This window comes from Typha latifolia, chromosome 5, assembly GCF_019914945.1.
Source record: "Typha latifolia isolate L0001 chromosome 5, TyphaL0001v2, whole genome shotgun sequence".
NCBI lineage: Eukaryota > Viridiplantae > Streptophyta > Magnoliopsida > Poales > Typhaceae > Typha > Typha latifolia.
In genome coordinates this window covers 16,129,923-16,145,223 of record NC_133090.1, presented here as the reverse complement: position 1 = coordinate 16,145,223, position 15,301 = coordinate 16,129,923, and the positions used below count along the sequence as shown (strand labels likewise).

The 15,301-nt window shown below is 39.4% G+C and overlaps 2 protein-coding genes and 1 long non-coding RNA gene across 3 annotated transcripts; 2 read left to right on the top strand and 1 right to left on the bottom strand.

The window, feature by feature from the left end:
- The first annotated feature begins 202 nt into the window (after window positions 1–202).
- LOC140788846 (uncharacterized) lies at window positions 203–3,154 on the top strand. Its single transcript, XR_012109104.1, has 2 exons — window positions 203–563; window positions 2,820–3,154. It is a non-coding gene; the product is annotated as an uncharacterized lncRNA (long non-coding RNA).
- Window positions 3,155–6,011: 2,857 nt separating this feature from the next.
- Window positions 6,012–11,224, top strand: LOC140789712 (inactive protein kinase SELMODRAFT_444075-like). Its single transcript, XM_073139508.1, has 9 exons — window positions 6,012–6,365; window positions 6,990–7,144; window positions 7,228–7,322; window positions 7,522–8,567; window positions 9,134–9,294; window positions 9,965–10,041; window positions 10,121–10,268; window positions 10,518–10,667; window positions 10,755–11,224. Exons 1-9 carry the CDS (start codon window positions 6,179–6,181, stop codon window positions 10,983–10,985), a joined length of 2,250 nt encoding a protein of 749 aa, XP_072995609.1. The 5' UTR covers window positions 6,012–6,178; the 3' UTR covers window positions 10,986–11,224.
- Window positions 11,225–12,166: 942 nt separating this feature from the next.
- LOC140788576 (RGG repeats nuclear RNA binding protein A-like) lies at window positions 12,167–15,071 on the bottom strand. Its single transcript, XM_073137862.1, has 6 exons — window positions 14,523–15,071; window positions 14,001–14,355; window positions 13,724–13,871; window positions 12,811–12,969; window positions 12,660–12,722; window positions 12,167–12,567 (listed from the first exon to the last, which is right to left on the bottom strand). Exons 1-6 carry the CDS (start codon window positions 14,695–14,697, stop codon window positions 12,370–12,372), a joined length of 1,098 nt encoding a protein of 365 aa, XP_072993963.1. The 5' UTR covers window positions 14,698–15,071; the 3' UTR covers window positions 12,167–12,369.
- Between the last annotated feature and the right edge of the window lie 230 nt (window positions 15,072–15,301).

Sequence of the window (15,301 nt, the reverse complement as noted above, 5' to 3'; positions counted from 1 at the left end):
CAGCTCAGTAAGAATTCTTAAACTCAAAATAAATAAGGCCCTAAGACGAATGTATCTATTTTTTGTCATAAAAATATCGATCTAATATCCAACTATCTATTAAAAAAAAAGAAAAGAAAAGTATGCATGAAGGAAAAAAGCCCACAGCCCATAACGAGGCCACCACTATTCTTAAATTTGGAAGCCCACAGCCGATTAGCCCAAAGGATAAACCTCTCGGGTCTCAAACTACCCTTAGCGATCGCCAGAACTCACCTCCCCGCCTGCCATGCTCTCCAAGGAGATCGGCGGCGGCGCTGCAAGGCTAATGGCCGCCGCGTGCTCGCAGCGGCGCGTGAGGTCTCACGTGGCGCCTCTGGCGTCTGCGGCGCTTCCGGCCATGCTTGCCGACAAGGCTGTGGCGCTTAGCCAGGTCGCCTCCTCCGCTGCACGTGCGGAGGGAGGAGAGAAGGAGATCCGAGGGGAGCTCGTGTGCTTCGTGGACCCCGATGCGCACCCACACGAGCGCTCTCCCATGTCTTCTCACCATCCGAGACCTCGTCATCTTTGATTCCTTGATACGCGTAGGTGCACACTGTTCGTCTTATTTTTTTGATACAAAAATGAAATCGCTTCTATACATCTTAAATTCTGGAAGTTGATTGAATTTTTATGTTATTATTTTAGTCAACAACAATTGGGTCCAGTTTGGCAGATCAAATTTGCTAATTTTTGTTGGAAATTTGACTTTAGTGTGAGATCGAAGCCAAAAATACTTCTTCTTTTTTTCTTGCCTTTTGATGTATTGAATCAAGATCAGCCAAGGCAGATGCAGTGGGGTCGGAGTTTGGTTTAAGTGTTCAAGGAAGAAGGGGTTGCGAGTTGTTAGCTTGAAAGCTTAATCTAACTTATCCTTGTTCTATATTTTTATATATGCTTTTGACGCATAAAAACAAATAAATTGGGGATTTAGAGAAATATCAGTGTATTATATTATGTATAATTGATATTGTGAATTTATAGATACTTATCTTGATGACATTGTCCTAATTCGGTTGAGGCAGATGGACAAATCTTTCTCATATTCATCTCAAGTTGCTTAGTTGGTATAGTCAAGATTATCCGGATAATATATCTACCTGCTAAGTTGAAATAGCTCACCTAGGGAGTAATCTTTAGGCAGCAAAAGTACTTAACCATTAGGTATAGAAGAGAAAGAAGTACAGAGGTAAAATTGGGCTGAAAGGGAGAAGATGTAGAATTTATTTGAGATCTATATGAGAATTCAAGCCTGTCAGCGGTATCAATGGCAAAATCTCCGTGCGTGGCGTGGGAGGGACTTCCCGAATGACCGTACCGGGGAATTCCCATGCACCCCAACCACGTGATCGAGACCCATACCGCAATAAAGATGAACTGATAGAGGATGGTCAAAAAAATAAAATAGCAAAATCTATTCATAACTCATCCATAATCAGCATAAAGTTTGGCGCTCATGATTAATTCTTATCTATAGACATCACAGCACCATTGAGACATGTGAAGCCTTGAATGTGCCACCATGTATTTCTGGTAAGCTCCTTGGCAATGTATTTAGTCCTACCTTCTTCATATCTCTTTTCTCAGAAAGGCTACCACCTATAGAACTATTAGGTAGAAAAGAAAAGAAAGAGTTTTAATTCCTGGTTTCTGAAGGATTCAGAACTTATTTATACTTAAATTAGGGATTTAATGTACTTTTTTTTTAAAAATTAAGAAGGGAAGAAGGGGTTGGAGGTTGGTTTAAGTCTTCAGGGAAGAAGGTGTTGCTAGTTAGCTTGAAAGCTTATGTAACTTATGCTTGTTCTGTATTTTTATATATGCTTTTGACAAATACAAACAAATAAGTTGGGATTTAGAGAAATATCATAATATTATGTATAAAGATATTGTGGATATATAGATACTTATCTTGATGAAATTGTCCTAAATCAGTTGAGGCAGACAAACAAATCTTTCTTCTTATTCATCTCAACTTAGTTGGTTGATAGAGTCAAAATTAGGCGGATAATATATCTACCTGTTAAGTTGAAATAGCTCACCTAGGGAGTAATCTTTAGGCAGCAAAAGTGCTTAACCATTACGTATAGAAGAGAAAGAAGTAGAGAGGTAAAAATGGGCATCTAAAAGGGAGAAGATGTGGAATCCACCAGAGAAAAAAAAATCAAGAATGTTTGATTTCATAACTCATCCATAATCAACATAAAGTTTGGTGCTCAAAATTAATTCTTACCTATAGACATCACAGCACCATTGAGATATGTTTTGTAGTTGAAGGTGTCACTCAGTATTTCTGGTAAGCTCCTTGGTAATGTATTTAGTCCTTCAGGTTTCTTTTATAGGAAGGGCTACCACCTATAGAACTATTAGGTAAAAGAGAAAAAGAAAAGTTTTAATTCCTGAAGGACTTGGAACTTATTTATACTTAATTAGGGCTTTAATGTACTATTTAAATTAAGATTGGGATAATACTTTTTTATCATGATTGAAAAGCTAGAAACTGAGTAGATCCTAAGTTGGGGGCAAAAAGGAAAAATGAAGAAAAAAATCATCACATGCTTGTGGGATTTGATGGGAAAGTGTTTGATTTTTCGAATGAATCTGGAAGGTTATGACACTTAAAATGAGGAATAAATGGTTAGTGATTCTTTTTGACATTTGAAAGTTTGTCCGGTCTTATGTAGGAAACAAATATCAATTTCTTCCAGTTGTCAAAGTTCCTCAATGATGACAAGTGATGGTCTCATCATCATCAGGAGTGTTAATATTGCACTGATATATTGTAAGAACTTCACTTGCAGGTCTAGGCAATCAATAGATGCTATGTCAAAGGATCTACTCGCTCCATTCATAAGCCCGAAAATTTGATTGAGCCAGATGTAATGTCTTCTGTGTTGAATGACAACTGAGCTGTGAGATTCCTGCTGTTCCATTACCATTGGAGATGTGAACTTATTCTGGAATCTTATCCTTAATTGACTTGCTAGCTTGATCTGAAGGGTAGGCTAGGGTTGTGCCTTTTTTTTTTCTCCCAGATATTGGCCTGAATCTTATGTTGAGGCTAGATCACTCTCATGGAGCTATGTATCAGATATTATATTCAGACATCTCGCTCAACATATTACGATTTAGATAATTTCTTGAGTTGCTAAGTCAGAATTACCTTAAAATCACTCTTGAGGAGATATATGTTTTCTTGCATGCTAGGTGATTTCTGTGAAGTTGGAGGTCTCTGTTCTTCTCTCTCTTATCAATGTAGCTGCTGGAGCCTTCGTTTTTTCCTTTACCAAGTACCTGCTAGCAGAGTAATAAATGAAGCTACCGATAATTCAAATGTATTCACACTTTCCAACAGTGCAACTATTAACAACTTGAACCTAGAAGACATACAAGGACCACATTATGAGGGTCCATATGTTCGTTAAAGTGGATACTAGATTAGAATCTGTTGCCACATGATTCTTAAATCAACTCCCAATTCATTTTATGTGGCTATCTCTAGCTTTTGTCTCTCAGTTTCAACCTATTTCTCGTCATATCCTACAATTCCCTGGGGCAAAAGGTTTTTATAGATATATAATTTCCCAATGCATGCATTTCCTTAGACAAGACATTTTTTTTCCTTCCCCTCCCTTTGGTAGATAATTACAAAGCATAGAGTGTAAATCAAATCAATGCTGGAATTGCATTTGAGATGACATGACTATGAATAAAAACTCTCTTGCTTGCAAAAACTTCGATAAAACTCCTAACTATGTCAGATATCCAAACTTGTCTCCTCGCCTTATCTGGATTTATTTGTTCAACATATTGATTGCTACCTAGGTCCCATATACTTATTGTCATTTATAAGGAACCGCATCTTTGCATGTGGCTTTCGCTTGTCACCGCAATCAATCATGCTCCCGTTGAATAGCCATTAGCCAGGCATGGGAAGCACGTCTTTATCCAATGTTCTGAGAATAAATGCAAGCTTATTCTTGGTGAATTGGATAGCTATCTAACTTAGGTAAACACCTAATCTTATTGACTCTTGTGTCAGTGTCAGTTAATTAAACTTGGTTAAGGAATCCTAATTCCGGGCCACTACCGTTGCCATTAATCTATACCACATTAGGTGGAGTAAATGACAAAACTAAACTTTGGACGAGCATGAGAACAACGAGCCCAACTCCCAATAATCTCAGTACGTCCCTCTCATTAATTAATTAATTAATTAATTAACAGTAGTACAATGACAAAACCTGTTAATTAAGGTGTTAAAGAAGAGTCTCTTGCTTTAATTCGCGTGAACTCGAACATCTCGTGTTCTGTGGGTTTCAGGACCTTCCGTTCTCTCCGATAGCGAGGAGTTACTTTATTTATATGTGAATAACCCTTCCTTTATACGCGGATAACGTCCCTTTTATCCATCATTCACCCAATAAAGAGTCCGAATAATAGCGCTAGTACTGACGTACGAATAACTATTCCACTTTATCCACTATCGGCCTATCAATGGGCCGGGCCGGGCCCACCATGTGGTGCCACCGTGCCACTCTCCACCTCCCCCCTCCAAACCCGTTCAAAATACAAAGCCGGCTACAACAAAGACCTCGGGTCACCACTTATTTACGAAACAACCCTCCGCTCGCCACGCGCGGGAAAAATTGTGAAACGATTTGAGAAACGGTGGCAGAGATCGAAAATTTTCCAACATATGTCATAAATGACGAATATAAATTAATTTTTCTATCCCGAGAATATTATAAATGAATATCTCATGATTTCCAACTACTATCATTTAAATAATAATAATAAAATAAAAAAAACTAGTATCGTTACTCTGGACCATCTGATCGCAGATAGAGATCTCTCATAAATAAAGACGAAAGAAATCCAGGGTGCGCCAGGTTTGAGAAATGTGGACCGTCGGATCGAGAATAAGTAAAGTACGGATAAGGGCTTTGAAATGTGGGAATAAAATATTAGGACCACAGATAGGTCCGGAAACCAAGTTGAATACTAGAGGCCAATTTAATAAGGGTTGTATAACTGCAGCCACGGACCACAAGGCTAGTTTTGTAAGATAAGGGCGAAGAAAGGGGCATTTTAGGACACAATTGTTCAACGGCAGAGCGCGGTGGGAGGGAGAGCGGTGAAGAAGGGAGCGTTAAAGGAGAATGCGAGATTTCCGAGGGATTTAATTGCTTTCCTTGCTTCGATCACGATCTCTTCTTTCCTTTTCAAGGATTCTTAGGGCTGGTGATTTCGAAACCGGCTATATACATTGGGAGTTTTCTCGATTCGGAGCACTATTGGGGCCGATTTGGATGCTGCTGCCTAAGTTCGCGCATTTCCCGCTCTTGGTCCGGGTTTGGTCCGTTTGGATCGATTTGGGAGTTGCTCGCATTTCGAGATTGATTTGGATTCGAGCGGCTTGTTTGGGAGAAACAACGGAAAGCATGGATCTGTGAAGGTTTAAAGTTCTCGATCACAGATTCCGGTGTAGTAATTTCTTCATCTTTTGGCCTGCGAGTTCTCCTGTCAAGTCGGTGAAATTGATCGATCGGTGTTGGAAACCCTAAAAGGCTTATTTGGATTCCTTCGGCTGTTGGTTTCCGGTTCAAAGGTTACCAGGTCTTTCTCTTTCTCACTCTTACCTTTAAAAGGATCAAGGAGTTTTTGTTACTGTGCAAGCTGACCCGATCCTTTTCCCCTTTTTGATCTCTGTCGTTTTCCCATAGCAGAAGTGGTACACTCACGAGAAGAGCGCCTTTGATCTCTTCCTTTTCTTAATCATTTTAGAGGAGAAATAGTTCTCACACCTGGAAACGAGGATTACAAGAATTGAGTAACTTTTGGTTTTTGGTGAAGTTGAGAACAAGGGAATAAAAAAAGATATTTTTACGATGCTTTTAGATTAGGTGAAATGGTTAATTCACCTAAGAAGGTTGAAAGCGTCTTTTGCGCCGTGATTGCTATAAACAGTGGTAGCAACAGTTGCATCTGATGTCCGTTATCTACATTTTCCTGGAGAGCATAGCAGTGCGGTAGTGATGAGGAGCTTTCTTTGGCTTTGCTCTTCTTGTTCTTTTGCTGTCAGTGTTACAAATACGCCTAGTTCTGCGAGGTGGGTACTGTAATTGAAAGGTTTTTGGGTTGGGTTTTGGTGGGAGAGATGAGTTCTGGCCAGCTACAGATGCGGGGGAAACCGGAAAGGGGTGTCAATGCTAATGAGAAGGTTGTGGTCGCCATTAAGGCTTCGAAAGAGATTCCGAGGAATGCGCTGGTGTGGGCATTAACTCATGTTGTTCAACCTGGTGACTCCATCACGCTTCTCGTCGTGGTTCCACCACACACTTCTGGTATCGATTCTTGAAGCTCTATCTATATATCTTTCTTCCCTTTCTATGTTACCTCTGTTTACGCCATATTTTGTTCAGTTTTATCTTTAAGACTCTAAGTCCTTGCGGTCGTGTAGCTGTTGGATGTTGTCTGAAAATATCCTCTTTTGCAACACAATACTCAACACATTTCTCCCTGTAATATCCTTTCTTTACTTTGCTAACTATTTCAGGATTTAGGCCCATGTTACTAGATCTTCAAGTTTGTGAATTTGACAGCCAATTTAAAGTCCAACATTTCTATTGCATATAGTTTGCTGTTAGGTGATATCCTACTTCACCAATGCACAGTCTTCATCTAGGTATAAATTGGTATTGAAAGGCTAGGTTTTGGGTCCATAAGAAGCTGGCTTAGAATCTGCGTTCTTGATCATTATACTCAGTATTCAGCTATATAGCATGGAGAAGCATGATACAACTTACAAGCATTTAATCATGCCTGGTCTCAGATCAGGAATTTTGTATGCTTTTTCTAAAAGAGTTTGTAGACCTTCACAAATTACTTGCTGTTTCTTTATGGGTTTATGTTTGATCTAGTAGTTGCAATGTTTATGATCTATACCTTGGTTTCATTTCATATTTCAGGCAGAAAACTATGGGGTTTTCCAAGATTTGCAGGGGACTGCGCTAGTGGTCACAGAAGGTCACGTTCTGTTACTACATTGGAGCAGAAATCTGATATAACAGAGTTGTGTTCTCAGATGATGCTTCAACTTCATGATGTTTATGATCCAAATAAGGTTAACTCCTTTAAGGTACTTCTGTTTGTGTTTACTGTTTAACTTCTCCTGTCTAACTAGTACATGAATAACCTCTTCTGTAGATAAATGTGAAGATAAAGATTGTTTCTGGATCACCTTGTGGTGCAGTGGCTGCCGAATCCAAGCGAGCTCAAGCAAGCTGGGTTGTCCTGGACAAGTAATGTTATGTTTTCATTTATTTTATCTTTCTTCAGGGCTAAGATGTTTTTTCTCACCAATATTTGTGCTATTGCTCATGCATGCTTGCTAGTTTTTATCTTACTTTTACATGAGAAGTCAGATTTCTATTTGATTTTCTGTCCACTTTTTGCCTTGTTTTGACTCAATTGAATTCAATATCTTCTCCTCATGTACAGGGAACTGAAGCATGAAGAGAAGCGATGCATGGAAGAGCTGCAATGTAACATTGTTGTCATGAAACGTTCTCAACCTAAAGTTCTTAGGTTGAATCTGGTTGGATCTCCCAATAAAGGTTCCCGTTTGGGGCATTCCTTGGCAGCTGAGGTGGACAAAACCATTGGAAGAACCTCAAAGGATATTGAAGATCCTCGGAAATCCGTTAGAGGGCCAGCTGTAACACCAAGTAGCAGCCCTGAAGTAGGGACACCTTTTACTACTACTACTACTGAAGCTGGAACCTCATCTGTGTCAAGCTCAGATCCTGGAACTTCACCTTTCTGTGTTTCTGGAAAGAATAACTGTCTTAAGAAAGTGGAGCAAGCAACTAAGCAGGAAATTCAGAACTTAGATGTCACTAGCTCTGACTCTGACAGTGAAAGTTTAAGTTCCCCATCGAGCTTTGATTTTCAGCCATGGGTTGCTGAAATTCTATGTGGTGGTCGTGCATCCTCTAAAAGGACAGGAGAAATATCTCAAGGATGTGATAATAAACACCATATGTCAACACAAAAATTATTGCTAGAGAAAATTTCTAGTCTTGATCGAGAGGCCAAAAGTGGCACCCTGAGCAGAAGATCAGATGTGAACTTTAGTGGAAGTGTCAGAGAAGCAATTTCGCTATCAAGAAATGCGCCTCCAGGACCACCTCCTTTATGTTCAATATGTCAGCACAAAGCACCTGTATTTGGAAAACCACCTAAGTGGTTCAGCTACTCTGAATTAGAACTGGCTACCGGTGGCTTTTCTAAAGCAAATTTCTTGGCTGAGGGTGGATTTGGATCTGTTCACAGAGGAGTCCTGCCTGATGGTCAGGCAATAGCTGTTAAGCAACACAAACTTGCTAGTTCACAAGGTGATCATGAGTTTTGCTCAGAGGTGGAAGTTCTAAGCTGCGCACAGCATCGCAATGTTGTGATGCTGATTGGATATTGTGTGGAGAACAGGAGAAGGTTGCTGGTTTATGAATATATCTGCAATGGGTCATTGGATTCTCATCTCTACGGTAAGGTTTCTTTCTTCTTTTTTCTTTCCGATTGTTTCAACTAAAGGTTCTTAAAGCCAGATCAGCTGAATGTCCGGTCTTTCTAATGTTACTGATGTAAATGTGAAGACCAGACTTTCATTATCTTTGTATTGAGGCCTAACCTTCTCTTCTGCAAACATAATGCTCTTGATTATCTTTTTCCCTTTTTTACTTTGTTGTGCCACAGCATTTTAAGCCAATTCAGAAATTTGTGGGTGCAAAAACAATTTAGATTTCTGAGATCAATTTCTATTTAATATTTTCTGCTAAAATTTTTTGTAGACATAAATGGATGGGGTTAACAGTGCAGCTGTTTTTACCTGTTCAATCAGCAGTCCATTTTTTGATTTGTTCTTGGGAAAACTTCTATTTGAACTATAAGACGATAGAGCACTTCATTCTCTTCTATCAACTTACAGAATGTTCAACTGAGATGGACCGTCTTAGTAGTTATGATGTCCTCTCAGGGGGCAGCTTTTTCAGTAGAATCTGACCATTTGTATTGCTAGAAGTTTGTTATTAATTTAAGTATTCAATGTTTATAGGACGTGATAGAGAACCATTGGAATGGTCTGCAAGGCACAAAATTGCAATTGGAGCTGCTCGAGGTTTGAGATACCTTCATGAAGAGTGTCGAGTGGGATGCATAGTTCACCGTGACATGAGGCCAAACAACATTCTTGTCACACATGATTTTGAGCCACTGGTATGTCCTTATGCAGTTTTCTATGCAAGGATGTCTTTTAACTGCTGCTTTGATATATGATGAGCTTCTATAATCAAGTCCAAGATTAATCTTTGGAAGATAGCCATTCTGAAAAGTTGGTATTTGTACGATCCAAGTAAATCAGCATATACATTGTTACACGCATTATCTGTATAAGACACCCATCATCTAACCCTTAATGAATGCTTCGCAATTTTTTTACATTCTCCTTGACTCTCGTGCTGATGGTGTTAGTGATATTTGTCTGCAAGTAACTTTACTCATAGATAAGGAGCAACCTTTACATCCATCATCTCTGCCAACCTAATATTTGCACCATCTTATCTGTTCCGTTACTTCTGACATATATGTGAAATTGTTTGACGGCAGTCAGAAATAGGAAATTTTATTCTTGGATGATCGATCAACAAAGAATGGGCCCATAAAATTTTGATATTTCTGTACATGCTGCATCTGCAATTCTGCATAAACTGCATTTCTATAGGGATACAAGCCATTATTATGCATGGTAAAACATAATCATTCTTGAATGAAATTGTGGTACTTTATTGGTGTCACTAATCAAAACCACAAGATGGATCTGCATAATTCTTTTGCAGCATCAATAGTTGGAGATGTTATTCCTCTGACCTTTTTTAGGATTTTTCAGGTTGGAGATTTTGGCTTGGCAAGATGGCAGCCTGATGGCGACTTGGCTGTGGAAACAAGAGTTATTGGCACCTTCGGGTAAATTTGGATATTGTACAGACCAAAATTCATTCATGTGGGAAGATATGGTTGTGAATCATCTCTGTTTCATTGATAGGTACCTGGCTCCAGAGTACACACAGAGTGGGCAAATAACTGAAAAGGCTGATGTTTATTCATTTGGTGTGGTACTTGTGGAGCTTGTCACTGGACGGAAGGCCATTGATCTTAACCAACCGAAGGGTCGACAGTGCCTCACTGAATGGGTAGGTCGCAGAATACTTTCTATACATCAATCTCTTAGTTTCTTACTTCCAATCATTATGTTAAGCTTGCTGAGGGCATAATATGTTGACATCATCATCTCTATTCATTGATAAATCACCAGTCTGTTACTACTTTAAAAGCAGAATGTAAATGGATGGTTTTAGAGGTCTTTCTTTGGATACAATTATCGTTCAAGTTTTGATCATTGGCTTATGAATTCTATTCTCAGTAGTCATTTCTTGTAACAGGCTCGGCCTTTGCTAGAAGAATATGCAATTGATGAGCTACTAGATCCACGTCTGGCTAACCACTACACTGAGCATGAGGTCTACTGCATGTTGCATGCAGCATCATTGTGCATTAGGCGAGATCCACATGCAAGGCCTCGTATGTCTCAGGTAGACCTTGATGTCTCATATATAATAAATTCACAGTTACATAACGATATAAACCATCACATTTATGTTTTTGTATCGCATAAAAAGGTTTTGCGGATATTGGAGGGTGACATGATGATGGAATCTCGTTTTCTTTCGACTCCTGGTTATAACACTGGAAGCAGGAGCAGACAAATATTGCCAGATCAACACCAGCACCAGCACCAGCAGCAACGAGTCAGGCAAGATACTACAGATGTTTTCGATGCAAAGAACTCTTACGAGTCTCTAAGAGAAGCGCGGGACCGAAACAGGGAGATCCTCATGCGCAGATTTTGACAGCTTTGGACGCTACAATTATATGCCAGATTCAATGTCTATTCTTCTCTCCTTTCCTAACTCTTTTCCCATCTTCTGTTTGTTTTCTCTTTTCCACTGCTTCGTTTCCAATATTATGTCATTAAATGGTTCTTTCGAGTATAGTTAGGAATGCCATTAGGCTGCCAGTTTATGTGAAGTGGATCTACTGTTTTTTGTAAGTAAATCTTACTGCAATGTATATGTTCCTATTTGAGAAACTGAGATTTGTTGCGTATACTATGAACTGTGGAGATGTTAATTAACATAAAATATTTTCTATAAAAATAAGGTAATCGACATCTATGGCTCTTCCATTCATAACGCCTTCTTGGACTGGTAAAATCATCCCAGGGAGCCTTGACCTGTACGAATTTTGGGTCTTTTGGCCTTCATGTAATTTATTTTTCCCTTTTCCTCACCGTCCTATTCTCCTCTCTCATTTATTGACATATTACTGGACTCGGACCATTTTTCTATATAAATTATTAACCACACTGCCAAAAGAAAAGACAGTGCCCAGGGACTTTTCCTATTAGAAAAAAAAAGCTAGTGGTACGAATATTTTACTTCTTATTTTTCTCATGAAACATCAAACTTCGTGCTGCAGTTGATATGACTGATGTACGGCCATGAAAACCACAATTTATGGCCCTTTTGATGGCCAATAGATTGGCTACCAATTTACCAAACCACTATTCTTACAACTAGCCAGAAAAGGGTGAATCAATTATGATCCAATAAAGAGACCCAAATAATGTCTTTTCTATTTCAGCATTTACATTGTTTTTATAAACGACTAGAAATTATATTCCGATTAGAACTGTAGGACTACCATTAACAAGAAAAATGTTTCTTCTAGTTACCTGGATGCCGATTACAAGGAATTTAAGAAAAACGATTCCACCAATATGAACCACTTTTTCTTTATTGATACTATCATTCATCATTTGAATAGTCTGCCATGCCACTACCTGGTTTTTCAGCATGATGGTAATAATATCAATCGAAGCGAATTGTACAGAATGACTCAGTAAAGTTCACAGATTACTCCCAAACATTCCATATTTTAAGCTCCTTCCTGTTACATGCATACTGTGGGAAAAATTTAGATGCAATCGAATGAACTATTAACAAACCATAGCTTAAATAACAAAGAGGAATGACCAAAATCATAGATGTGAGAATTCATAATAAGTCATAGTTCATAACATTTAACTCAAATATACATAGTTAACGACAAACCGGAAAATAGTACAAGGAGCAGGGACACATCGTTATTCTACTGATTTTTCATGACTCAAAATTAAAACGGACAAAATTAGTAAACATAGGCAATATGTTGGATGACACATGCTTTAAGCCTCTACTTCCCACCAAGAATGGGAAATTGGTTTTGATCTTCAATTGAAGGAGCAGAAACAGAGCCCCTTGCAACCCCACCAAAACCACCTCTGAAAGGTCCGCCGCGGTCACTGCGGCCCCTGCCACGGCCACGGCCACGGCCTCGGCTATAATGTGTTTCTCCTTCAGCTGGCTTCAAGAACTCATTAATGCTCAAAGACTGACAAAGAAAATGCTCATCGTAATTACTATTTTAGTAAGGACAGCTTGAGGAAAATGAGGAAAAGTTTTACAGAATAATAGAATATATACCTTCTTGGCTCGTTCATCCCGTTCAGCATTTTCTTTCTTTTTCAGGGAGTCTCTATCAGAACCCTAATAAGATCAAATTATAAAGAGAACTACGGTGAATATCTGACACAGCATATAACAAAAACAAATCAAACAGCCAGACAACGCTTACCAACTTAATGAACACATCGTCATTTCCCTTTTTCATTGAAAGCTGCTGCATAGACTGCAACTCTTTATCAATTTCAACTTTTCTCTCTTCAGCCTTCAATGCAAGTAGAGCTTTACGCTTCTCTTCCCTTAACTTCTCATACTCTTCCAAAGTCATCTCCTATATGATGAAAGAAGTTGAGGTGGTTAAAAATGGAACAAGGGATAATAAATATTATGAAGGTGACACTGTGAACTTTAAGACTTCCATGAATATAACAAAAGTTTTCAGCAATATTTTCCAATAGGAATCTTCTTATCAAGTGCTCCAAGTGATTGTGCAACAAGGAGGAGACCAGATAGATAGTGTTAAACAATTCAACATTACAAAGCATGGATATGTGCTACAATAATAACTATACTAGTCATCTGAATAACATGCAGAAAATATGAACCATGCTAAAAGGCTATTATTTCCACTAATAAGATACTTAAGCTTAAGTTCCTCGTTCCTACTCACATCAATGTGGAGCAACTTGTTTCTATTCAAAAAAGAAAAAGAAAACATTAATATTCCACTGAATTTTGGTCACTTACAAAGACAACCAGATATGGCCAAAATGACATACATGTGACATTCCATAAATTTAAAGTTTTTGTTACTCAACACAAATTTCCTTGAGACAACCTTTATCAGTGAAACTTAAAACTGCGCATAGAACTTGAAAACATGTACTATAGCTATAGTCAGTAATATCATCCAACTCCATCACTCAATCCGTCACAGCAATTTCAAGGAAATATTGAAAATTATGCGACTGCAAACATGAGATGTTATTGGTTTGCCTATAACACAATTAGACGCCTATGCAATGTCCATAGCAAGAGTAATGAAAGTTTAATGGTAACTCCAAAGTAACAAAACTATACAATACCTTATCCTCTTGTTCCTTTTCTCCTGCCTCATTCACTACATCCTCCTTGCTATCCTTACTCGCCTCTGGCGACGGCACACCTTCCTGCTCAGTCTTCTTCTCAGTCACAATAATCTTTTCACCATTATTCACTGAATCCTCAGCTTCCCTAATGAATCAAATAATAGCATCAGTTATCTTTCAGCCCATCAATCACAAATTAAAATGGTTCTTCATTACACATCAACTATCATAGCTGACCAAAAATAAAAAGGAAAACGATTAGAGAGATCCTAACTGCACGAGTGTCTCATCAGTAGCAGTTCCCCAGTTCCCACGCCCTGAGCCCTCGCGCTTCATCTCAAAACCCTGACCGGTGCCACTGCGGCGCTCGTACGTCCTTCGTGGTGGCCTTTCAAACTCACCTCCACCCTCATTTCCATAACCACCACGACGGCCTCCCCGGAAAGGCTGACGTGGCACACGCTCCCTCTCTGGAGGTCCACTGACAGCACCTTCCTCTCCTCCACTACCATGATATCCTGAGAACTCATTGACATTACCATTCCCAAAACCACTTCTTTGGCCCACTCCACCTCCTCGCCCACCTCTACCACGCGCAGGCCCGCCTCGACCAGCCCTCGCATCCCTCACTGGTAAAAACAAAAGAAGAAAAGGTAACGAGAGATCTTTGTCGCAAGTGGCCTATATGTATATATAATGAAGATAGAAATCCCAACTTTTGACAATATTACCAGGTTCGGATCCGTTGAACAAACGATCAGCAAAAAGAATGGATGACTATTACAATGGAACTCACCGGCTTGAGATGGAGGGGCCGGCTTGGACGGGAGTTTCGCCGTTGCTGGTGGTGGCGCGGTGGCGGGAGCGGCGGGCTTCTTGGCGGCGATCTTTTGCTGCTGAGCGGCGATCAGCTGAGAAGGATCGTCGTTCTCATCGTCTCCGAGGAGATCGAAGGGGTTCGCGGTGGCCATCTCAGTGGCAGGGTCCTGAGCGCCGGGATTGGTAGGCTATGGAGGAAGACCTAGCACTATATAAAGCTCTTCCACGATTGGACCACCATAGAACCCTACAATCGATGACGATAAGCCTCTCGGGGGGGGAAGAGAGAGAGTCTTGCGGCGACGGAGTGAAGAAGAAGAGGCGAAAAACCCTAGCCGCACTTTTGTACGAGTCCAACAAGAAGAGCCAATCCCTTTCTTTACATTGCCCACCTCGCCATTATCATAATTACGTTTTAGTACTTCTGCATAATTATCAGTTATCACCCCAAAACTTTTTCAAATATCAATATGGTACTTTACTGACCTCCAAGACTCTGTACTCTGAAGTCTAAAATCATCATTCTAAGCATGATGAAAAGTTAATCAAGATGATGAAATAACCATAATGGATTTTAAAGTGAGCCTGTTTTTGGATGACAACTGTGATACCTTTAAGAATTTTATGACAAATCCAACATGATATGCAAAGAGAGTGAAATTTCCTCTGGTTCTGAGAACCAAAAAAGAGAACATCCACATCTCTATTGTAGATAAGATAACTTAGAATATATGAGAAATCAAGAATAACATTTTA